Source organism: Mustela putorius, unplaced genomic scaffold, assembly GCF_011764305.1.
Source record: "Mustela putorius furo isolate JIRA1106 unplaced genomic scaffold, ASM1176430v1.1 tig00000905_pilon_pilon_pilon, whole genome shotgun sequence".
NCBI classification, from domain to species: domain Eukaryota; kingdom Metazoa; phylum Chordata; class Mammalia; order Carnivora; family Mustelidae; genus Mustela; species Mustela putorius.
The window spans coordinates 888,310-913,053 of NW_025421511.1; the positions used below are offsets into that span (position 1 = coordinate 888,310).

General features: G+C 41.8%; 1 protein-coding gene across 1 annotated transcript in view; it reads right to left on the bottom strand.

Annotated features, from left to right (window-relative positions):
• Positions 1-18,972, bottom strand: part of AGPAT5 (1-acylglycerol-3-phosphate O-acyltransferase 5) — a 54,167-nt gene extending 35,195 nt beyond the window's left edge. Inside the window, exons 1-2 of the mRNA XM_045086168.1 lie at positions 18,646-18,972; positions 4,727-4,796 (exon numbers count right to left, since the gene is read on the bottom strand). Of these exons, the coding sequence (XP_044942103.1) occupies positions 4,727-4,796; positions 18,646-18,864 (289 nt within the window). The 5' untranslated portion in view covers positions 18,865-18,972. The remainder of the gene's footprint in view (positions 1-4,726; positions 4,797-18,645) is intronic.
• Positions 18,973-24,744: the final 5,772 nt, after the last annotated feature.

Consider the following 24,744-nt stretch of genomic DNA (forward strand, 5'->3'; position numbering starts at 1 on the left):
TACGTCCCTTACAGACCCATGGCACACGTACCCAGGGGGCGAGTAACAGTCATACATGGGTATGTCATCACTAAAGGGTTGCAAAAGCAAAAATAAGAAGCCATGAGCGTGTTAACAACAACGTTTATAGGCAGAGAAGAAAATCCAAACAGAAGGACTAGTCCGTGCCGAAGCAAAGATCCAGAAACCAGGCAACTGTGCATAGAAGGTGGCAAATAGGAGAGAAGGTCCAAAGAGTCTGAGGAAATGAAGCAAATGAAGCAGGAAAATAGTAAAGAGTCTTGAGGACCAGAGACTTGGGTCTGAAAGCAAATGGCTACAAACTATCTCTTTGATAACAATGAAAACTGAACTGGAGTTTGGGATACCAGAGGGAAAATAATAGTAAGAATCTCTGAAAAAAATATAGTCTTACCATCACGTATGTATCCAGGGCCATAAAAGCCAGAACAAAAGGACTGAATTAGAGGGGAAAATGTTAAAATAAGATCTGTGGCAAATAAAAGCCTGTAAATTTAAGCAGTTAACAATAGTTTAAACAAAAACGGACAGTTTTCCACAGGATTACAGCTGTTTGCAATCCTCTAGACGATACATCATATTAGAGAGAATATTCTAAAGAAGAGTTAAACACTAAAAATTATTCTTATGAAAAATCATTTTATCAATTATTGCAAATCTTTTTAAAAAAGATTTATTTATTTATTTATTTATTTATTTATTTATTTGACACAGAGAGAGAGATCACAAGTAGGCAGAGAGGCAGGCAGAGGGAAAGGGGGGAAGCAGGCTCCCTGCTGAGTAGCGAGCCCAATGTGGGGCTCAATCCCAGGACCTGAGCGGAAGGCAGAGGCTTAACCCACTGAGCCACTGCAAATCTCTTTTTAATCTCTATCATTCACAAATTCTTTCTTGATGACTCAAGTTATAATTATACACTTTAATGTATTACAACTCCTTTTAAGTAGAGTGTCACGGAAATATCCTCCTACACCGGGGAACCCTCAAAGCTGTCAGCGGGAGACACCTATATACAGAACAATCAACCATCACTCTACTCTATAGTCTGTGCTGCCTGTGGAGGCCATCTCCCTAAGCCCCTTCCTTCTCATTCAAATCACTTCCACAATACTGATAAGCACAGCTCTTTCTGATTATATCTTGGAAACCAAATGATCTACCTTGTAGCAACCATACCTAACGTAAATAAACAGTGAGAACTAAATCATCCTGGAACATATTTGGGGTACAAGTCTAAAAACAAGATATGGTATTTTTTCTTGGAACAATTATCTTTTTAAAGTTTGAAGGAATTTTTAATAACACATTTTTATATTGAAACAAGCAGGGCTACACATGGCCTAGAATGCACCTTCCAAAACTTTCAAGATTCAGTGTACAATGTGTCATGTTGGTATTAAGTCCCCTGGGCTTATGACCTTAAGCTTGTGTAAATTTTAGTGGAACAGCTTAAGAACAAATTAAGTAATTAAAACACCCAGACTTTGTGCCATCAATTTTTGCTACTCAATTACCTTTACTTTTCCTGTTTATTCTCACCCAGATTTCTGATAGGAGACACGAGACTACAGCTAGGTTGCCGACAGCTGACATGAGAATACGCACCTTTGCAATAACTACTCACACAGCCACAGCAGTGTCATTGTTCCCATGAACAAGGGAGAGACAGCAAGAAAAGTGAGGCTTTTCTCATCTACGTTCTTATGTAACAAGAGGCCCTAAGTCCTAAGGTACTGTGTATGTAACCGAGATGCCAGGCAGGAAGCACTTGCCCAGCAGGGACACAGCCGCCGTCATCGGAGTCACCACCACCACCTCTGCTGCTGAAAGCCTCCCATAAACCAGGCACACTGAGAGACGAGGAGCTAGCCCATGTAAACTGCCTAAAAACCCTGAGCAGTAGACCTTCTCACAGCCTACAAATAATGTTAAGAGAAGCTAAGTAATTTGCCCCTGGTCACAGAGCCCACTGCAGAACAGCACATGAACCAGGGTGTGACGGCAAAGCTCACACCTTTTTATGATGATCTACTCACCACTCGTTTTGTTAGTTAAGGCGAGTAACCTTAATGAACCAAGAAAAGGGTTCATTTCATGAGATCAAGGTAGCCGTGGCAAAAGCAGGGATTTAAAAAGGTCAAGAGGAAGGAATAAGAGCCACTATACCCTCGCAGCAGAGAAGTAAGAGACCAAGAAGAGAAAGACAGCAAAGACGATCACGTGAAAACGCCAGAGAAGAGATATTAATTAAAACATCAATGGTTTGGAACATGAGGCCCAGAATAGACTTACATTCTGGCAGGCCTACTAGAGGACAAACAAGAAAATCCAGGTTGAACAGCAGTCCTTGAAATATGCTTCCTGCTACTTACATTTTTAGATACTCATTTGTGGTTCTTAATATATCTCAGAAAGTCTGGATAAAAGGGTACCCAGACCCCACCGGCCAATGACCTATGACCATGGGTAAGCTTCAGGAACCTAAAACTATACACAAATTCATATGTGCCCATTTTTCTGGGCAACATCTATCATATTCTGACTAAAACCTGCAATTCTAAGGTGAGTTAAAAATCACTATCTAGTTTTGTTCCAAAGTTACGGGTTTTTTAAAAGGCATTCAAAAAAGCAGCTTTCTCAAATCCCAAAGGCTACCTGGTATAGGACCTGGTCCCAGAGTCTGAAGCCCTGAGGGGTCAGATAAAGGGACGAGGAAATGGCTCTCCTCGCTGAGAAGTGAGGCTTTTCCAGGCTGGTTGTGGGCTGACTGTGGAGCTCTTGCTTCCCGTATTATCTTCCAGTTCTAAATACGTAAGTCAGAAAGAAAACAAAACTGCTTTCTTCCAAATGTTTTTCCCCGGAGGCCTCACTCTGAAGTAATGTGTATAAATGTCGCACGTAGCGAGCACACCAGTGACAGCAGTGGTTCTCCTTTTATTGCTAGTGTTACTGCCACCACCTCCAACGTGGAGAGTACTTACTCCGCACGGTCAGCCTAGGTCTGCAGCTCTCTTAATACGGCTACTTCCACACTGAAACCCAGCAAAAAAAGTTGGCAGAGAGCCTGAACAAGGAATTTTAAGAGAGATCCTCTTTAAACACATACCAAAACTCCAATAAAATGAACCAATGGGTCAATATAAAGCAAATCTGGGTTGTCCTGAGTCACTCCCTGCCCTGGCCTTATAAATCCTTCATATCTGGATCTCGGAAGCCTGGTAGAAACGTGCCATTGGCAACAAGACTGCAGCAGCAGGACTCGTTAGTAGTAAAGACCCAGCGTGTCTGCAGAAACGGAGTACAGGAAGAGTAAGGCCGCTCTGTAGGCCAGCCCTGCAAGCGGGCCCTGACCCAATCAGGCTGCGTGCTCTGCCAAAGTCAAGTGTCATTATACTGTCCAAGCCAGTCACATTCATAAAGTCAGGGAGAAACACAGATACTCAAAATTCCTATCAACCCTTCATAGAATCAACTCTTGCCCCATAAAACTGAATGTAATCATTAATAAGCTTAACTGAGAAAAATACATTTCAACTTTTTACTTTCTTTACCTTATCCATAGTATAGGCAGTAATAAAAGCAACAAAACCATAAAGAGACACAAGTGACAGGAGGAAGATAAAGAACAGCCATAGGCTTAAGTGACATTTCCATTATCCTATAATCCATTCAGGTTGTTGTTTTTTTTTTTTTTCTTTTTTTTTTTTTAAAGGAGAGAGAGAAGCAATCTCCCTGCCAAGCAGAGAGCCCAATGTGGGGCTCGATCCCAGGACCCTGGAATCATGACCTGAGCCGAAGGCGGAAACTTAACCGACTGAGCCACCAGGTGCCCCATTCAGGTTGTTTTTAGCTTTGAACTTCTGGGTACTATATTTCTTAAAGTAATAAAAATGGAATTTAGGAAGTGTGCATCAAAAGCAGTTATAGGCTTAAAAAAAAAAGTGAGATGGGATTTTCTTTGGACTGAATTTTTCGTATGACTAAAAAGTACCTTAACCAATGTCAATTTCTTGGGCTTTGATACTGTATGTACAACAGCTATATAACATGTCATCATGGGGAAAAAACTGACTAACAGGTCATGGGACTCCATATACTGCTTTTGCAAATTCCTAAGAATCTACAACTATTTCAAAACAAAAAGTTTTTTGAAAAGGTACTTTAAAGTATATACTGCACTATAATTGAAGACCAGACTCTTCTGAGTCTTCTGACAAAACAGCAACCTGTAATTAAACCAAAACATTTGATGAGGCAAAAGGAACTGCAGACATTAGAAATTAGTACTGTCTTTAGGGAAGTGGTAGTCACTTACTAGCAGAACCTTTCTGCTTACCAATCAAAAATGTAAAATGTGTATACACTTAGACCCAATTTTACTTCCAGAAACAGAACTTACAAAAGGAAGAATGCATAATTTTTTCAAAGAACTATTCAAAGAAACAAAATAAATGAAAGAAAATGGCTCATTTATACCCATCAGAGGGAAGAAGGCAAATTTGGGAAAATTCATAGTTTTCCTATGACCAACTTTCCAAAAAAGTAAAATCACAAGAATACAAGGTCACAATATAATATCTGCATTGAAAATTGATGCTTTAACAATAACCAAAAAATTTTTTCATGTAAATAAATAAATATATTACTTTGAATACCCATCTACTTTTTGTAGAAGACCTAAATTTCATGGAAATGAAATACAAACCTGTGCTTTGATGATTTGCTAAATATATTATATTTTCTTTATTTTTTGGCAAATCTCCATATAGCAATATCTAAAAGATAAAACAAAAAGAAACATTAATATTTCAAAACATGCACCAAATATGTAACAAACAAAATAGGACTGGCAAAAAATTGAAAATGTCATGACTATTTCCATCCATGATTAACAAAAATTAGACTTCTCTTAGAAGCAGCAGAGACCATAAATGACACATTGATAAAGTAGTTAAGTGCAGGGCAGGTAAATGATTATAAAGTGAAACACAGTAATCAACAGCCCCATGAGAAAAAGACAACAAGCATTTATTTACTGACTGCTCACAATATCTGAAGCTTTTTCTGGAAGATACATCTTCCTTCAAAAAGCCTATAGTGGGAGAGACAGCCATGTAATACAGTAACTGCAGTAAGACATAACACTTACATTATGAAAATAGGACACATTTTATATTCAAGAACTGTCGACCATAGAACCGAAGCAGCATCCATTAGGTGTGGTTTCAGCAGATGAGATGAAGGAAGTTCATGAAAACGTGGACAAAGAAATGGAGTGGTAGCGTCCTCGGCCTGTGGACTCCGCGCCCCGCCCCCCACTGCAATTTCACAGTGAAACCACGGCTGCATGCAGACTTGGTCAGGAGGAGCAAGGAGACCCCTGGGAAATCTGGACCAGAATGGGAAAAGTCTTTTGAATATCAAATTGAAGATGATTTTGTAAGTAACAGGGAAACATGGCTCATGATTAGGACTCTCTGTATCTCTGTAAAGAACAGAGAAACGTCACTGGGGTGCCTGGCTGGCTCAGCAGGTGGTGTGTGACTTGATCTCAGGGTCATGGGTTCCAGCCCCATGCTGGGCGTAGAGCTTAAAAAATAAATAAAATCAGAAAGAAAGAAAGACAGACGGACAAAGTTCAGGATACAGGTGACTTCCAGGACTGGGCCGGGGGAGGGAGGTGACATGGTAGTGGCACATGGCGGTTTCAGCTCTAACAGTCACGTTTTATTCCTTAAACTACATGGTGGGTACACAGGTGTTCATTATGAGTCTGTATGTAGTTCGGTATGTCTTAAATACTTCACACAAATTATATAAAGAAATTAAAAGTATATTTTTATAGACTTTAAAGGAAAGGACTGCTAATAGTGGTATTTTATTTTTTTTAAGTCAGGGCATTTTTACTTATCTTGTCATCATGGCTTATGCAAGATTATAAATTAACTAAGGGTTTTTAGGTCTATGTCGTTAGATGTCCACACAGATCTCTTGGCCACAACACTCTTCGTTAACATCTTCACACAAGAAGAAAGAAAATGACATTAACTCAGCATCTCTGTAGAAAAGTGGAACTAGAGGACTTAACACTGCGGAGGTCAGGGACTCAGACTCAAGTTTCTATTCTTTCCCAGAAAACTATACCTTGCTACACACGTGCAGTAGGTGTTTAGATATTTGCTCGATTTTTTTTTTTATTAATAAAGCCTATCAGTGCCCAAAGACCAAACAAAATCTTAAACCAGCGGTTTTGATCTCTGCAGGGTTAAAAGGGGAGCTCTTGCTCGTGAACGATCCCCATTCTCTTGCCAATACGTCCTGCTTCGAGAGAGCACTGGGTATGACGCACTGCGCTGACAATACTGCAGCCACGCGACCTTCTATTTTTTGGCTTAAGGTCCCTGGATGGGAGATTGACATTTAAGGGTTTCAGTTTAGTTGATTCAACCTGATTGCCACTCCTTGGAGACCTGCTGCCCCCAAGCTGAAGCCAGCACCTGAACCATCCAACAAAAGGGTCTCCCTTTCCTTTCTTACTCTGAGCTTGAATAACAGACTGTCAGACTGAAGTCTTTGAAGGTAGATTAAAAGGCTTTTTTTAAGTTTGATTGTGGTATTTCTGGCATGTTCTGACTCTGTTTGGGGCCGGCAGCACGGGTTGTGAAAAAAAATCACCCAAGGCAAAGCATAGGAGACAGAAGTTGATTGAATACACTGCGAGAACAGGAGCAGGCAGGCTGGCCAAGGAGAGACTGTCTATCCAGGCAGAGGTGAGGGGCTGTAGTAATAGGTGCAGGAACATATGGAATTCTTCCTTTTTTGGTAACTGTGCCTGGTTGTAAGCAGCCCTTTGGTAGGTGAGGGCCTATAGCCATTTCCAGGTGGGCCGCTTAATGAGCCTGTTTGCATCCAGCTCAGTGGTCCCTGTGGGCTCTTTTCCCTTGCTCACATTTCCACTGTTGAAGCCTGCTGCCTCAAAGTGGCCTCAACGGTATCTACAGAAAATCAGTAGTGAATTTAATTGGGCAACACAGATGGCAAAAACATAGTTCTACTGCTAGATCACTCTGAAGGAAAAAAAAACCCAATTCATAGCTACTGAAGGGAAAATATATACATGCATCCTTCCAAACTTTTTAAAAACTATTCTTCAATATGCACAGTATCTCACTGAAATAAAAGACATTTCCAAATAAAATGCACGAAGATAGGGAAAAAAAGAGGGTAAGGCCCCTCACAAAACATAATTTAGTTATCTTAAAGTAAATATGTGGACTGATTGCCTATTTAAATTTTTTTCATTTGCCACTATAAATTGGTTGGGATTCATCAGAAGTGAGAAAAGAGGAGCCCTTCGTAATTAAAACCTGAAAAAATCTAAAAGCAAAGTAAATGAAATTATGAACTATAAATCTTATTGTAATAGTTGAAAATCTTTATTAAGTATTCTGAATAATGTTGACAAATGAAAAAGGTTTCAAAGAAAAAGCACTTCATTCTAATTTAAAATTGTCAAATTTCTTTCATTCATTTAAGTGGAAGGTTTGTTTTTAAATTTACTAACAAGGAGGAAAACAAAAAATTTTTACTCTTTAAGAATGCAGATTCTCAAAATACTTAACAGCTATCACTACGTTATTCACAAATACATGGTTAATTAGATAGCCGTAGTTTCTAAATTAGAGTTCTAAGAACTTACAAAATCCCTATACATATTAACATATTAATTATTAAATGATTATACAGGGACCAAGGGCAGGCTGCCCCTAGACAGTCCACTCTGGCATAAAGATTAAGTAAAAAGTAATCAAAACCCAGCAGATGCAGGAAAAGCTATCTGCCTGGCTCTCAAAGGCCTACATTTGTGTTGAAAAGGAGAGCCTGTTCCAGGAATGGAGCTCTAACCAGACTCCCCTTTACCTAAGAAACTTAACTACATCATCCGGCACCTCCTTCCACCTTCCTGCTAACAGCCTTCTCCTTGTATCCTAACCCCCTCCCCTTAGCTCAGGTACGCTTCCCATTGACTATCTTTGGAATCTCATGTGGGTGTGGAGTCCCCATACACACACCATTAAATTTGGTTATCTCCCATTAATCTGTCTCATGGCAATCGGATTCTAGTCCTGCTAGAAGGACCACTGGGCAGGAGACGGTCTTCTTCCCTGACCTTTATATGATGACCTATAAGCCTACCAGCGCTGTCTCAGTGTAATCATCTGAAATCCACTCCTCAGCACGCACTCACCTCTTCTCTGAAGCGTTCCCGCCTTCTAACCCAGAGCCCGGGATTAATCACACACACACACACACACACACACACACACACACACACTCCCATTTTGCCCTGGAACAAACCCATTCACACTCCTATGGGAGCATCAACCACATGTTGTGCGGATTTATCTGCAAGTCACGTGTGGGGGGCTCATAAGCTCTTCCGTGGCACGGTCTTCATTTTTCTACCCCCGGAGCCTGGCACTCAGATGGCTTTCAGCACAAGTTTACTAAATTATTAACTTGCACTTTTACTTTTCACAAGTAAATAAGGCTAGATCTCATTTTCAGCACTAAAAGGTTTTGGAATAAATGTAAGTAAAACACTTTAAATGCACCAATGACTTTTTAAGGCGTTCTGTGAATCTTCTAGTACATATATTTTTAATCACATTAGTCAGGTCTTCTGCAGATAATTTGTTCCTTCAAAACAAGGCACATGAAAAACATGGCTTTTTTTCTTCTTCCTAATTCTTTAATTTTAGGTTCATCATAATTGTTTAATTTTAGGTTATCCATTTTTTAAAAGCTCATCTAAAGTCTCTACAGAGGGCTGCCTGGGTGGCTCAGTCAGTTTAGGTGTCTGCCTTCGGCTCAGGTCTTGATCCCAGGGTCCTGAGATCAAGCCCCACGGCGTAGAGAGCCTGCTCCCCCTGCTTATGTGCGTGCGCTCTCTCTCTCTCAGTCAAATAAATAAATAAAATCTTGTGGGAAAAAAAAGAAAGTCCCTATAGAAAAAAGAACAATTTTTCCTTTTCATTTTATTAATTCAGAAGGGGACAATAAAAATGCTCTTTGAATAAATTATCTTCATTGCAACTGATCCTCTAGTTACTATTATTAGTCAAACAAACTTGTTTAACCTGCACAAACCGGCTCTAAGAAGGTGGCCTGGATGTAGAGGCAGACTTCTTTCACCTCATGTTGACTGTATCTTTATATTATTTTTAATTTTCTCCCATGATATGTAAACAACCTAAAAACTCTTTATATCCTGAAAAAAGGGAGTAAAATGGAATCTATAGTGACCATGTGTTTAAAACAGCAGAGTATCTAATAATCCCACCAGGACATAAGTGGACAGCAATTTTTTTTGGGGGGGGGGGACAGATTCTTTATCTCAATGATATCCACTTTCTTTCAGTATGCAAAATGAAATATTTTTTAAAAAAACTTTTCACTGCCCTTAGATCTAGACTCTGTTCAGGGTGACCAGAATATGCTACCCCAAAATATGTCACATGACATAAGCATATTTGAGGTGAAGACAAGTGAGAAGCAGCAAACACAGGAAGACCTCTCTGCACCCCCCCTTCTGCCTGAGTCCTATGCTTCCCTTTGTAAGGGTGATGTTAATACCCATTCCTAAAGGTGTTCCCTTCTAGAATGCCAGAAAAAAACAGAGATAGCACATGATAAGTCTGCATGGCAAACGTTACTAAACCGCTCTTATCTCTCACCCATTCCCTAGTGACCTGCCCACAATTTACCAGCCCTAATGGCCAAAAGCCCTTTCTCTGTCATGTTGAGTTACTGCCCTTGTTAAAATGACATATAAACCCCTCAAGCTGAGTCTATTCACTTCTTTTCATTTTCACTTATTTTCTGTGAGGCACCAACATGTAAAAATATTAACATCAGTAAAATAATGTGTCTTTTCTGCTGTTAATCTGACTTTTGCCAGTTCAATTTGCAGATCTCAGCTAAGAAACTAATATTAACATCAGTAAAATATGTGTCTTTTCTGCTGTTAATTTGACTTTTGCCAGTTCAATTTGCAGATCTCAGCTACCAACCTAAGAGTAGAGGAAAAGTTTTTCTTCCTCCCCTGCAACATAATAGTTCACCTAGAACACAGGTTAAAGTATTTAAGACTTGGATTTGAATCCTAGTCCATCACCTTACTAACTGTGTGAAATTGAGCAAGTCCCTTACCTCTACACATCTATTTCTTTACATGTAAAATGAATGTCCTAATGGCAACTACTCCTAATTAATGAGACCAGGTAAGCTACTTCATACAATGCCTTGAACATAGTAACCATCTCCCCAAAACTTAGCTGTTGTTATTATTATTGTCCAATAAATTGAAATTTTTTACTCACAACTATGCTATGTGATTAATGGATAAGAGGGGAAAAAAAGTCTGTAATACATAAAAATGCAACTATAAATTGTTTTAATATGATTACATATATAATTTATACTCTATGATATTTATAATCATTTGAAATGAATTTTTAAATGCATTTTTATGCCAATGAAATATATCACAAGTTAACCAGCATAAGGTATCTACTGTAACACATACAAACATGATGGTCTTTTTCTGCCCAATCTCAAACACTTCACTGAATAGGAAAATTACAATGCCCTCTGATTAAAGTAGAAACGTAGTCATTTGTCGAATAAGCAGTATGCTATAAGGACCATGCAACATTTAAAAGGAACCTTACAAAACACAAGGCTTTCTTACACATTCTTCATGTGTGTCCCTTGGCACAGTCCTTACCCTACAGGGTGTTTCGCTAAGCACCTATGACGTGCAAGTCACTGAGGGCAGCTCCGCACGCTGCCTCATTCAGTCTTCCAGACGGCATGACTAAGTATTCACTGAAGGAGCAGAATATGGAGCTGGGAAGCTGATGAACTCAAGCTGACACATACTCTGTCAGAGAGCTAGGAATTACGCCCAGGTTTCTCCCACCAAGATCCAAAACTCCTTCGAACGTTACAAAAGTATTCTTTGCCCAAATTCCAAATACGAACTTTGAATGAGGAAACTTCCCATTTATTAGAAGCTTATGTGATTTTTTTTCAGTCTGAACACTAAGGAGATAAGAAACTCACAAAAAAATTAAATTATTTTTTAAATTATTTTAAATCATTTAATTATTTAATTAATAATGATAATTATTAAATATTAATATTAAATATTAAATATATTTAATAAATATTATAAATTTTAATATATTAAATTATTAAATATTGAATATTATTAAATATTATTATTTAATTAATAATAATAATAATAATATTTAATTATTTTGATTTTTAATTATTCCAAAATTATTTTGGACACAAAAAATATTTCTCCAGAAAGGCAAACGAAGACAGGGAACAAAGCAATACACGGGACACGAAGAGCAGTGGCCTTTCGCTGGCTCGCTCCACGGGCCCTGCAGTCCCCGGGTCCTCCACTGAGCCGCACAAGCTCCCTGCAGTGTGACAAGTGCTGGGATTCAGCTGCAGAGCTCTTGTTTTCCCATGACTCTTGATTCCTTTCTTTTGTAACTTACCTCATACATGCTTTTATAAAACTGACTTCTTCCTACACTGCTAAACTGTGTGTTGAGAGTACAGATTATTTTCTCATTCTAAACCACGAGTGCCCAGGTAGAGAGCCTGGATGGCTCAGTCGGTTAAGCATCTGCCTTGGGCTTGGTTCATGATCTTGGGGTCCTGGGATCAAGCCCCAAGTCGGGCTCCCTGCTCAGCCCAGAGTCTGCTTCTCCTCCTGCTGCTATCTGCCCCCTGCTCATGCTCTTTTTCAAATAAAATTGTTTTAAAAAATTAAATTAAGGGGCGCCTGGGTGGCTCAGTGGGTTAAGCCACTGCCTTCGGCTCAGGTCATGATCTCAGGGTCCTGGGATCGAGTCCCGCATTGGGCTCTCTGCTCAGCGGGGAGCCTGCTTCCCTCTCTCTCTCTCTCTGCCTGCCTCTCCATCTACTTGTGATTTCTCTCTGTCAAATAAATAAATAAAATCTTTAAAAAAAAAAAAAATAAATAAAAAAAAATAAAAAATTAAATTAAGTTTAAAAATAAAAGAAAACATGAATGCCTAGAATATGATTAGCATTTTAGGTAATGCTCCAGGTATCACTCCTGATTTCTTCTTCCTCCTGAATTCCACCTGAAGACCGGGCAGAATCAAGCTGTCTTCCAAATACCACTTTCACTTCCAGAAGCATACAGTCCTCTAAAATACTTGGTTATTTGGGATCTCCAGTGCTAGTTCCCATACAGAAAGAGGAAACAAAATAAGCCTTAAAGAACTGCATAGGTTCAAAAGTAGCAAAAATTACAGGTTTTTATGGACAAGCAAACAAAGGTTTCTCTATTTTGCTGGCTGTTGCAGAACTGCCTCCTTTATAAGGTCTCTGACCTTATTCTTTCACAGTCTTACTTCTAAGTGTGCGGTTCACGTTTCTTTCCCTTTTATCTATTTAAGTAAAAAATACAATTAGACTCACTAGACCTGTAGTCCCTATCAAATCAAAACCTGTCAACTAGTAAGCTCATTCAAGAACCCACTCCCGTTAAAAGTGAGATTCATCTACATTTCCACAAAAACTCAGACCAGTATTCCCTGTACTCTGCCCTTTTGTTAAAAGGGAAAAATTAAGATATTGTCCCCTTTAATGCCATCTCCACAAGTTTACAAACTTGTAGAAGGGATAATACAAACATTAGAAGACGCTAATGTTATGTTACTATTTCATATGTTAATTCATGTGTGATGCTGACACCGAGAGTGGGTGAGGGAAAGCTGAGGCTTCAGCTAGAAGAAAGTATACACAGGAGTCCACAGGCACATGCTTGAAAAGACACTGGTGATTTGGAGAGGCTGGGGAAGAAGCAGCAGTTGGGCTACAGTGAAACCAATAAACAGAAAAACTGGCCAGGGCAAAATTTAGACAGCTTTGAAGGCCACACTTAGTTGTCTTCATTTTCATTCAGGTGTCCGGTGATGGCCTCTTTCCTAAACACACCATGATACTTTCTCCCATTTGAAGTAAAGATTCAAAGCAACTCAGAATAATTGATAGAGCTTTCTTGAAGAATCCAGGTGAAGTTATGTTATCTTTCTATCACAAAGCTAACAAACACTCCGATTTCAGTATTATCCTCTACTGGAATTGTTCGTCCGTATTTTTCCTAGCACGAATACACTGAGAGCAGGAATCTCATTTCAACCAATATAATCACACCATCAAGCAAAGCATCTTCGGAAAATGGATCCTGAAGCCAGAGAGCCTTGTACTGAATCCTGCCTTAACTCCTACAGAGGTGAACTACGGGTGCCTCCGTTCTCATCGGTAAAATGGGAAGTTCGGTGCCTATCTTGTGACAGGGACACGACTGACATGCTAGACACGACTGACACAGTCAGCCCCAAGTTTGTTACAGACCCCTCCCTCTCCTTTCTCTTCCACAGCCAGTCACAAAGCCCTATCAGCTACTTCGAAAATAGATCCGGGAGGGAGGGGAGTCTTTACATTCTCTCCATGTCCATTCTGTCCACAACTCTGACCACCATCCCTCGCCTGGCTTACTACTAATGCTCCGATTGGCCCTTTTTCAGAGCTCAATACAAATGTCGTTGGTTTGGGCACACTTCCTCAACCACTAGCCTAACAATCTCACAGAGCACAGTATATTTTAGTTTTCTTGTCATCATTTGTCTCTCACTAGAAGGTGAGCTCCAGAAGGGCAGGGATCTTGCCCCCAGTTCTCCTCACTGTGTCCCGCAGCATCCAGCTAAGGATCTGGAACAAGGTACCCACTCCGACACTGCACGAATGAAGGAATGAAGAGTAGTTTTGGGGGCTTCCTTAGAACTTACTACTTAGTTTTGGGTTACCTTATCAACCTGTGGTTGAGAAACCATAATAAAACAAGAAAATATTAAAGGAAAAATCTATTTCTTTTTCTCTTTTTTTTCAGATTTTATTTATTTGACAGAGAGAAGCACAGCGAGAGAGGGGACACAAGCACGGAGAGTGTGAGAGGGAGAAGCAAGCTTCCTGCTGAGCAGGGAGCCTGATACGATGCAGATGCCGGGCTCAATCCCAGGACCCTGGGATCATGCCCCGAGCCGCAGGCAGCAGCAGGCAGACGCTTAACGACTGAGCCATCCAGGCGTCCCAGGAAAAATCAATTTCTAGTCCATTTAGGAAGAGTCAGCTGTCAGTTCATTCGGCTCGACAAATTCAGACAAATTCACGAAGAGGGAAAGTAAATTATGCCTATAGATTCATATTTTCCTATCCTCATCATAAGAGTATAGAGGTGTCCCCACAGGTTACAGACATATTGGGTGCGACTATAAAACCCTCCTGAGAAGTTAATTAATTGGAGAAGTCTTCCCACAATTTACGTTTATTTAAAAACTCTTAGAAGGAATCTAAAGTTACACACCAAACGGTTGCATACCTGGGAAAGGTATGTGTAGGCAGAGGGAACTTTAACTTTCTCAAAATATTTTGGCAGTGCATGAATGTTTTATTGCATCTGTGATTTAAAATAGAAAAATAAGACATTAAAAGGAATCTTAGACCAATGCAACCAAAACAAAAAGCTTGCTTGCTCAATCAGGGATTTTTATTTATAACAAAGTACAACAATTTTTATTTATAGGAAAGTTCTAATTACAGTTCTCTAAGATTTTTTTTTAAAGATTTTATTTATTTGACAGATAGAAATCACAAGTAGGCAGAGAGAGAGGAGGAAGCAGGCTCCCCGCTGAGCAGAGAGCTCGATGCGGGGCTCGATCCCAGGACCCTGAGATCATGACCTGAGCTGAAGGCAGAGGCTTTAACCCACTGAGCCACCCAGGCGCCCCTCTAAGATTTTCTTATAAGTCTATTCCCTATCCAGACTCAAAATGTGTTAGACTGGAATCCTATTTGATTTGGGAAATATTTAATTTCCCCTATGAAAGGCTGGAGTCATTCTTAAACACACAGAGGCAGAAGCACAACAGAATCTGCCAGGCTCTGTCAGGCCCCAGCTAAACTGAAGGAAGTCCTCTCATGTCTTTTAAGGCCTTCACATGGATGATAAATAAGCAGAGGAAAATGAAATTGAGGATACAAAGTATTCATATTCTCTTTAGGACTACTGATACTCAAGATGACTCTGGGCAACGTTTCAGCAGACATGCAGACAGAATCCAGATGTGGTAAAAAGGAGGTGGCTTGCAAGGTCCCTTTTCCCATTTTTAAATAAACATGTTTCATTCAAATAGTTTAGCTGCCTTTAGCTATAAGACACAAATTTAACTAAAAGTCTAGAACTGTGTTTGATGAGACAGTGCTACAAAAAGAACCAGTTATAAATGGTCTCCAGATACGAATGCCTTGGTTGTTCCGGAAGAACTTGAAACAATGTTTCAATTAAAAATATGAATTAGAGAAGTTAAGAGTATTCTAACTGAATACATTTTTAAAAAATCGAAATTTTAGGCTTAAATTCTGTCATCTTGTTTCCAGTGTTTTCTGGACTACTTTATATTTGAAGTAGGTCAGTTGAAAAATTAAATTCATCTTATCTCAAAGTCCGCATTTTGTTGTTCTATCATGTTAGCATTTGAGGAACAGCAAATCAGAAGATAGGGCCTGTAATGTAAAATACATTTTAAAGTAAATTCCAAATGTTAGAAAAGGATTTAAGCAGAAAAAAAATCTGACTAAAATACTTATTAGATGTTAATGAGGAGGCATGTATTATATCACTAGATATTTTTGTTCTGCAAATATCATGATCAGTTTTTAGTTCATCCCATCGGAAGGAGGGAAAAAAGCAGAACTTTTTTTATTTTTTTTTTTAATAATGAGAAAGGAATTCTGACATTTAGGAAAAAAATACATTAACTTTTAACAGCTTCCAAAGCAATTACTTCCATCCAGTTCTTTTTTAAAACTTACAATTAAAAAGCATTAAAAATTCCATTTAAAATTATTCTAATTTATGCTCAACATCACTCATCAACAGGCAAATGCAAATCAAAATCATCAGTTATCACCTTACACCTGACAGAATGGTTAGTATCAGAAAGACATTTAGCAAGGATGTGGAGAAAAGGGAACCCTCGTGCACTGCTGGTGGAAACGTTAATTGGTGAAGCAACGGTGGAGGTTCCTCAAAAAATTAAAAATAGAAATACTACCTGACCCAGTAACTCCACTATTGGGTATTTACTCAAAGAAAACAAAAACACTCATCAAAAAGATATACATATACCCCTATGTTTATTGCAGCATTGTTCCCAATAGCTGAGATACAGAAGAAACCTATGTGTCCACTGATAAATGAAGATGTGCTACACACACACACACACATATACACACAGAGGAATATCACTGAGACAGAAAAAGGAATGATCTTGGCATTGGGGACAACATGGCTGGACCCAGAGGATATTATGCTAAGCGAAATAAGTCAGACAAATACCATTCGGTTTCACTTCATGTGTTATCTAAAAAACGAAACAAACAAAAAAGAAACAAACCCATAAACACAGAGATCAGACTGGTGGTTGCCTGATGAGAGGGGGTGGAAAAAATTCCAATTTAAATATACTTCTACAATTTATATAATTTAATAGCGAACTTCCTTTCATCCCAAAACTCAAAATTACTAACACTTCTTCAGAAATGAATCAACATTCTTATATTCAGAACAGAGATGAGAATCATCTCTGTTCTTTGCAAACTAGAGGTGAAAAACAATTCAAGGGGGGGAAAAAAAGTCCCCTAGCAAAAGAAGAAAAACTAAAATGTTAATCAAATCTTTACAATGACACTCACTGATGAAAACTAGTAAGTAATACTATAAATTAGATGATAGAATGTCCTTATAAATACATTTCCTTTCCTTTATTATCCTGGATATTGTCATTCATGCATCTATAAAAGGATATCTAATGGCCCTTGAGTACAATTCAAAGTTTTATTTAATGTGTGTTCCTTAAAGTTTGTTAGGAATTCTAGAACTGACTGCCCATTGAGGATCAGTGGATTCAATTTTTTAAAAAAACCAAGTGCTGAGAACTCAAAAATTAAACTGGAGGTCTACACTGAACAGGGTATAAGACATACAATTTAGAAACACTGGAATTTTATAATTTTTAAAATAAGAAACTTGCTAAACACACTGGTATATTATCCATTATATTGCATGGAACATGCTATATTCTTTGAACAAAAATGAAATAACCCACTACAGGCAGTATTCTTTTTCTAAAAGGTAACTGACTTTGTCCTATGTTCTGGCTGTCCCCTAGCCCAGGTCAGCTATCATCTGATTAAAATTAACTATTTAATTATGACAAAACCATACATTTAGTCAAATACGGTGAAGAGCAAAGGGAGGCAAATGATTGGTCTGAATTTGTGAAAATTGTAAATGAAGACCATTTTTTTAAAAGCCAATTAACAGGAAACCATGATCTGAAAGAGCGTTCTTTCTTTTCTAGGAAGCACTTACAGATACTGGTTTAAATGTAGGCCCTGGCTTCTCCTACTTCCCTTCCCCCAAACAACCTCCAACTGGGGCAAACTCAGAGTCATCAGGGATCCACAGCAGTGCAACTGCAAACTGAAAATAGTAGCTGGTTGACAACAGGGTGAAAACAGCTGCTTGAGGGAAAAAAAAAGACAAAAAGACAAAACCAATGCCATCCTATTCCCTTCAACCCAACCCCGACTAAGAAAAGGGGAGGAAAAAAAGCACTAATTGGATATAAGGAATATCCAAGAATCAAGCTCTTTTATTCAAATTGGGAAATACAGGGAAAATCTGCAAACGTTATTTCTGTACAAGAGAATTCAAATAACTAAAATTAAGGGAACCTTCTACATTTTTTTATACAAATTTAATCCACAGATCCAGTCTCCACAGAAAAAGTAACAGAAAGTCATCAGACAAAACATCAGTCACACATTTGAGCCCAGTTTAAGTTGGCAGGAATTTTTATCTACCGTCAGGCGTCTACGGTAACAAACGTATTAATTTCCTCGTCCAGCTTTCACTTCTACTGGGGAAGAATGCAAAACAAGAGTTGTAATTATTGCCCAAAAAGCAGCATTCATCGGTTTCAAGAGAAGGTCTCCGATTTTCAACAGCGCCCTTTTGACTTGAAACCTTACCAATCTTCTTAGACCAAACGCCGAAAAACTTGACAACTGCTTGCCCTACGTAAGTGCTCCTCTGCACCCACTTAGCTAAGCACCGAGACAGACAGTCAAAGATGGGGAGAAGGGGGCGGCTGATCGCACTTGTGGCCCCCGAACCACAGAGCCACAGCTCCCTGGAGACCTGGGGGTACCTGCAAGGAAGCACCAGACCAAACCCTACCTAAGAACGTGAGCCCTCCCGCGGCGGTGGGAGGGTGGGGCGAGGGCACGTGCTCTCGGGGCCGGATCTGCCAGGCAGAGCCGCACGATCCCGAAGTACCCCGGGTGGGGGGCGGGGCGCGGGCTGGAAGGTTCCCGGCGCGGACGCGGGTGGAGCGCGGGGCGCCGGGCGCGGCGGACGCGCGGAGGGCGGGCCGCGCCCCTCACCTGCACGCCGGTGTAGTTCTCGAAGAAGAAGAGCACCATGCTCTGATAGAGGCAGTAGAGCCGGTCGTCCACCGCCTGGTAGCAGCGGGCGGGCAGGAAGGCGGACAGCAGCCGCCAGGCCCCCCAGGCCAGCACGTAGGTGGGGGCCGTGCCCAGGAGCACGGCGGCCGGCAGCACGCAGCGCATCGAGTACATGTGGAGCACCAGGGACAGCAGCATCTTGCCGGCGCCGCTCGCGGAATGCTCCGGGGCCGCCCCGCGCCCGGGACGCCTCCCGGCCGCCCCGCTGCCCTCGGCCGGCGGCCAATCACCGGGCCGGGCCGCGCCGCGCCGCCGCCCCCTCACCTCTCCGGGCCGCCGGCCGCACCTGAGACGCCCAGCCCGCGCCCGCTCCGGCCGCCGCCCCCAGCCGCATGGGCCGCGCCGCCGCCTGACGCTGGGCGGGCCGACGGGTGCGGGGCCGGGCGCGCTGCTCGCGGCCGCGGGGCAAGGGGACGCCGCGGGCCTCCGAGGCTCCGGAGCTCAAAAGCGTTTACACCCCATGACCCTCGCCCGTCACCCAGCGCCCCTGTCGGGGGCGGGGCTCCGCGGCAACAACGCGCCGTCTGATTGGCCTCCGGTTGCCATAGTCCCCCGTAGGGGGCGGGATCCCGTGAAATTAACACATCCTCTGATTGGTCGAATGCGGGGAGAGCCTGGGCCTGTCCGCTACGCATGCTCCGAAGTTTGGTCTCGCTGCAGACGCGGGAAGCAAGGTGGCGACTGCCAGCCCGGTGGGTGCAGGTGGGTGCGGGCGGGAGGAGGGGGCCCGGCCTGGCGGGAGGGCAGCCCCACGTTCCGCCCGCACGCTCTGTGGGCCCCGGTCCCGGAATGCGCCCTCATGCCGAGGTGTCCGCCAGCACGGCGGGTCTGCGGAGCGCGGTCTTCAGTCGGGAGCACCGGTGCGAGCGGCGGATACGTCCCGGCTCGGTCCGGGCGGACCCACGGCGGCCCGGGGAGGGACGGGGCTGCGATAAGCGCTATCAGGGCTCCGCCCGGCTTATCTGCCCAGCGCGAGGCTGGGCGAGATGCTCCTCCCTCTCTCGGTGGCTCCCGCTCGGCCCCTTTCTCCCCCGCGGGCGCGCAGGACTCCCCGCGCCCGGCCGCTGGCGAGGCTCGGGGTCGCCCGCTCGTCCCCACCGCAGTAACGGTGGCGGCTGCCTGTTGGCGCTCGGCTGCACCGCCTTCTCGCCAGGTGCTTCAGACCTTTGGGATTCACTCCTGCTTCACTTCCCCGGCGCCTGGGGCTCTCTTCCCATTGTGTTTGAATACGGAGCCTCTTGTGGGGGTCGTAATAAAAGCCCCTGGACTGCACAAACAGGATATATAAAGTGCGGACACACTTTTGTGACCGAAACAAAATTCTGGGAAGGCGGGGCCGTTGTTCTGTGGGTGTGAAGACGGATCCAGTGACCTCTGGATCCTTCTCCTGCCCTTTGGCTTCAGTAAAAGTGGTTTAATGTGTAACTTTTTCTGGGGACAGTTGCACTTCCAAAGGATGCCAAAAGCTTTAAGTGATAAGATTTCTTTTCATTTTTCTTTTTTTTTTTTTTGTCCCCTTAACGGAAGCCTGTGGGGTAGCTTTATGCTGGGAGCCTTTTTTTTTTTTTTTTTAAGATTTTATTTATTTATTTGACAGAGAGATCACAAGTAGGCGGAGAAGCAGGCAGAGAGAGGCGGAAGCAGGCTCCTGCTGAGCAGAGAGCCCCATGTGGGGCTCGATCTTGACCTGAGCCAAGGCAGAGGCTTACCCCACTGAGCCACATGATGGGAACCATTTTAATGGAAAATTCTAATCAGGGCCAGAACGGTGGCTACTTTCTGTGACTGTAGGGGATCCACATCGTGTAACAGGATTGGTAGATGCTTATCTTAGGAGACAAGGCCCGGTGAATAGACTTCTCAAGGACCCAGTACTTGGACAAGTGTATTGCCAACAGGAAGCATTACAGAAAAGAAGGATTTTCAACAAGGTTTCCCCTCTCTTTCTGTGGGAAGTAATGGCCTGGACTGTGAGAAGAGCTAGATTTCTTTTTGGAAGGAAAAAGTCCTGGGTGTGGATAGTGGGCTTCTCCAGTGCCATTCCTGCTTCCTTTGAGACCAGACATGCCTACAATTAGGAAAAAATGTTTGAAGAGATAAACTAGGCTCAGTGTTCACATCACGATCTGTATGTATGAAGTCAGTAGATATGTGTGCTGGATATAAATACATTGCTTTCTGTGAGTTATGCTCCAGTTACTGTTGGTCACCCAGAAGTAAAGTTCTGTGCAGTGTTTTGGCGTGGAGACACAAAGCTTAAGTTCCTCTTGTCTCCATTTATATCCAGTCCCAGCCCTGCCTCCCTGGTTAGACCCCCGCTCATCTCCCTTCCTAGTAGGAGTGGCAGATTCACTCTCCCCTCTGGTCACTTACTCCTTCCTTAAGCGATAGCCCACATTCTCTGTTTCTACCTCTTTACCTCTACATTTTTTTTTAATCTCTTGCAGTCTAACTTCCTTTTCTACCGCTCTAGAAAAATGGTTCTTTTAGGGAAGTCCAGCTACCCTAGCCTGCATGCAGGGGCACTGGGATAGAGCAGTGGAAAGACCGGTTCTGTTTGTGACTTTCTGATGCTTAGTTAGGTGCAGTGAAGGGTTTCACGCGGGATAAGTTTTATATAAAGAGAAAATGCATAGTACTATGGGAACATTATTAAGGAGATTTCATTTAGTCTGGGTACAAAGAATACTTCTCCAGCAGAATGACACTTAAAGTGAAACTTAGCAGTGGAGTTAGCTAGGCGACAGCAAGAGATCAGAGGAAGAGGAAGAACCTCCCAGTGAGACCTTCATATCTGGAGGACAGAAGCTGAGAGTGCAGTGTACCCAAGCCCTGAAAAGCCTTGTGTGGAGTGTTGGAATGGGGGACACTTTTTTTTTTTTTTTTGAGAGAGAGGCAGCATGCACAACTGAGCGGGGACATTGGGATGCGAGATGTGGGAAGCCGAAGAAGACTGCCTACTGAGCAGCTCCATCCTAGGACCCTGAGATCATGTCCTGAGCCAAAGGCAGATGCTTAACTCACCAAGCCACCCAGGTGCCCCATAGAATGGGCCACACTTTAAAAAAAAAAAAATTGGATGCCACATAAAAGAATTGTGTATATTTCCCTCACACATTTTTAAGTTAATAGCTAAAACTCTTTTTATTGTAAGTTTAGTTAGAAAAGTAAGTTCTAATGAATTATGGCATTTTAAAATAAAGTGGTTACAGAAATCTTTTAAATGGTCTGAATAGATTATGAATACCATGGTGATTTATTACCCATCATCATCTGTTTAAATACATCTGTTTAAATACAGTTTTTTAACCAATTAGAATTTTACATTGATCATTTCTTTTTCTCCTTGAAAACATATTTCATTCCATTTGTACCACAGAATTTAACTTAATGAACTGTCCTTTTATGATTCAAAGTCTTTTATTGCTCAAACTACATCATCAAGTATCTAAAAGCAAAAATTTTTCCTGTATTCAGCTATTATTGTTGTTAGCAATATACCATGAATCCGTGTGTATCACAAAATCTGATAATTACTGTAAATAAAGTTTTATTGACAATGCCTGTCTTAATGATGCCTTAATTAAAATAAATTTTAAGTTATCTTTTGGTGTCCTCAAGTTTATTACACCTTTCCACCTCTGCAGTGCTGTGCAGTGAAGATTTGAGGTGGACCCAGTGGTGGGGACCGTTGTGGGTCTGGTGGGTCTGGACTCCCGGGAGTCTTCATAGGCAGATCAGTTTCAGGAAAGTTAAGATTCTGAAACTCAGGTCCTTTAGAACTACTCATGACCACATCATCTTTACATATTCTCAGGGATACCCCGTGAAATAGTTTGAAAACTGTTGGTGGAGAAAGTAAGTGGGGCAAGGGAAGGTGACAGAGATGGTAGCGGTTGAATCAGGAAAGGGAAGATGGGGGAGGAACCACGTGATGGTGGGACTTAGGAGACATGTCAAGGATCTTAGACCTTCTCCCAAAAGATCTGGAAAGCTACTGAAAGGTTTAAAAAGTTGTTCTGGGCAGCCTGGCAGGTAGATCTGGAGCAGGTTGGAGATGTTGCTAACTCTCCAACATCTCAACTAGAGAGAATGTTGGCTTGGACTTCGTTGGTGACCCCGTATGGAGAACAAGACATTAATTCCTCCTGTACAGCCTTTTCAGAGGGAAATTTTACAGTGTCTGCCGAATGTGGACAGATAGCCTTTGAATTCAATCTAATTAAATAAGCGTCTGTAGTAAAATGATTACATGAATTCACAAAGATGACAAGTGAAATGCTATATTTATTGTAGGTGGCAAGAAACAAACAGATTGAAATGTATTCCCCTAGATCTCCAGCACATTAGGTGAAAGGAAAAAAAAAAGGTTGCTGAGTAATCTAAAGTAAATATTTCTACATGCAAATGTCTAGAAACTACTGATGACAGTGAGTATCTCATGGCAGGGGGAGGGGAGTAAGCTCAGATCAAGTACAGCAGGACTTTCTGCATTGTTTCAGGTTTTTACCAAGAAATACTGATTCAACAAATGTATATCCACTGCTAGTCGTATATCCCACCCACTCTGTTGGGTTTCAAAGATAAAGAGCAGATGGAGGTCATGACCTTTGTGAGGTGTGTGTGGAGGAAGTATGAGATTTACTTACCACCTGGGCAAATAAAAATAAGCAGAGAGGTGAGTAAGAGAGAGCTGAAAGGTGTGATCCACGGGAGTTAATTGACTGGTGGTGATAAATGAGAAAGGGAGGAGAGAGGAATGCCTTCCAAGTTTCAAGCTGGAGTCACCAGGTGGAATTTCATCTGATGGGAGTAGAAACAGGCTCTGTGGGGTATGGAAATTAGCTGGGAGAGTGGGAACCTTTGAAGAAAAAACACAAGTTTACAAATACTAAAGTAGATGTGAACGTGGATATTTATTTAGAATGGGAAAAGAAATCACAGAAAAAAATAGCTGGCAGATCACAAAAATAAAATATCCAGAAAAATAACATTATTTAAGTATATCGTGTATCTGTAGAGCAAACTTTTTTTTTTTTTTTAAGTTTTTATTTATTTGACAGAGACACAGTGAGAGAGGGAATACAACCAGGGGGAGTGGGAGAGAGAGAAGCAGGCTTCCCACTGAGCAGGGAGCCCGATACTGGGCTGGATCCCAGGACCCCAGGATCATGACCTGAGCTGAAGGCAGACACTTAACGACTGAGCCACCCAGGTGCCCCTACGTTTCTTTTGATTATGAAAAACATTTTATGTTTGCTACATATAGCAAGAAAAATCGTCTTTCCTCTAGGGCGATAAATAGAAATTTAGTTTTTGTCACTGTTAGGATGTATGACATACTCAACATCACATTCTGGCTTTAATGCATATTCAATAGAAATATAACTAGATTTTTTTTGTTTTTGTTGGGGGAGGTATGAAGGAGCAAGAGAACAGTGTAGTGGGATGTTGACAAATTTGTTCTAAAACTCATGAAGGCAAACAAGTAATTTTTCTAAAGGAGAAATACTGATTAATAAAATGACGTTCATCCGAAGATACCAATATAATTTCTGCAACTTGTGCATAAGTTAGTTTCCATGGCAGAAGAGAATGTGGAGACTCAGATGGAATTGAGGATTACTAATCAGCACACGTTGAGAGAATCTTGGGCTATCCAGGTTGGCCCATGTGATCAGCAGGGCCCTTTCAAATAGAAAAGGGAGGCAGAGAAGGTGTTCAGAGAGAGGCAGCTGGAGAGGGCTCCATTCGTTCGCTCGCTTTGAAGGAGAAAAGCAGCTGGGAGCCAAGGATGGGGGGCAGGCTGCCGAGCAGATCGCCTCCCTAAGCCCCCAAAGGAACCAGCCCCGCCAACACCTTGACTAATCCAGTGAGGCTCATCTTGGACTTCTGATCTCCAAAACTGTGAGATAACAAATTTACATTACTTAAGCTACTACAGGGTAATTTGTTACAGCAGTAGTAGAAACACACTGATGGGGGGGGGGCTTTCTCCCGTACATATCAAACCTACTC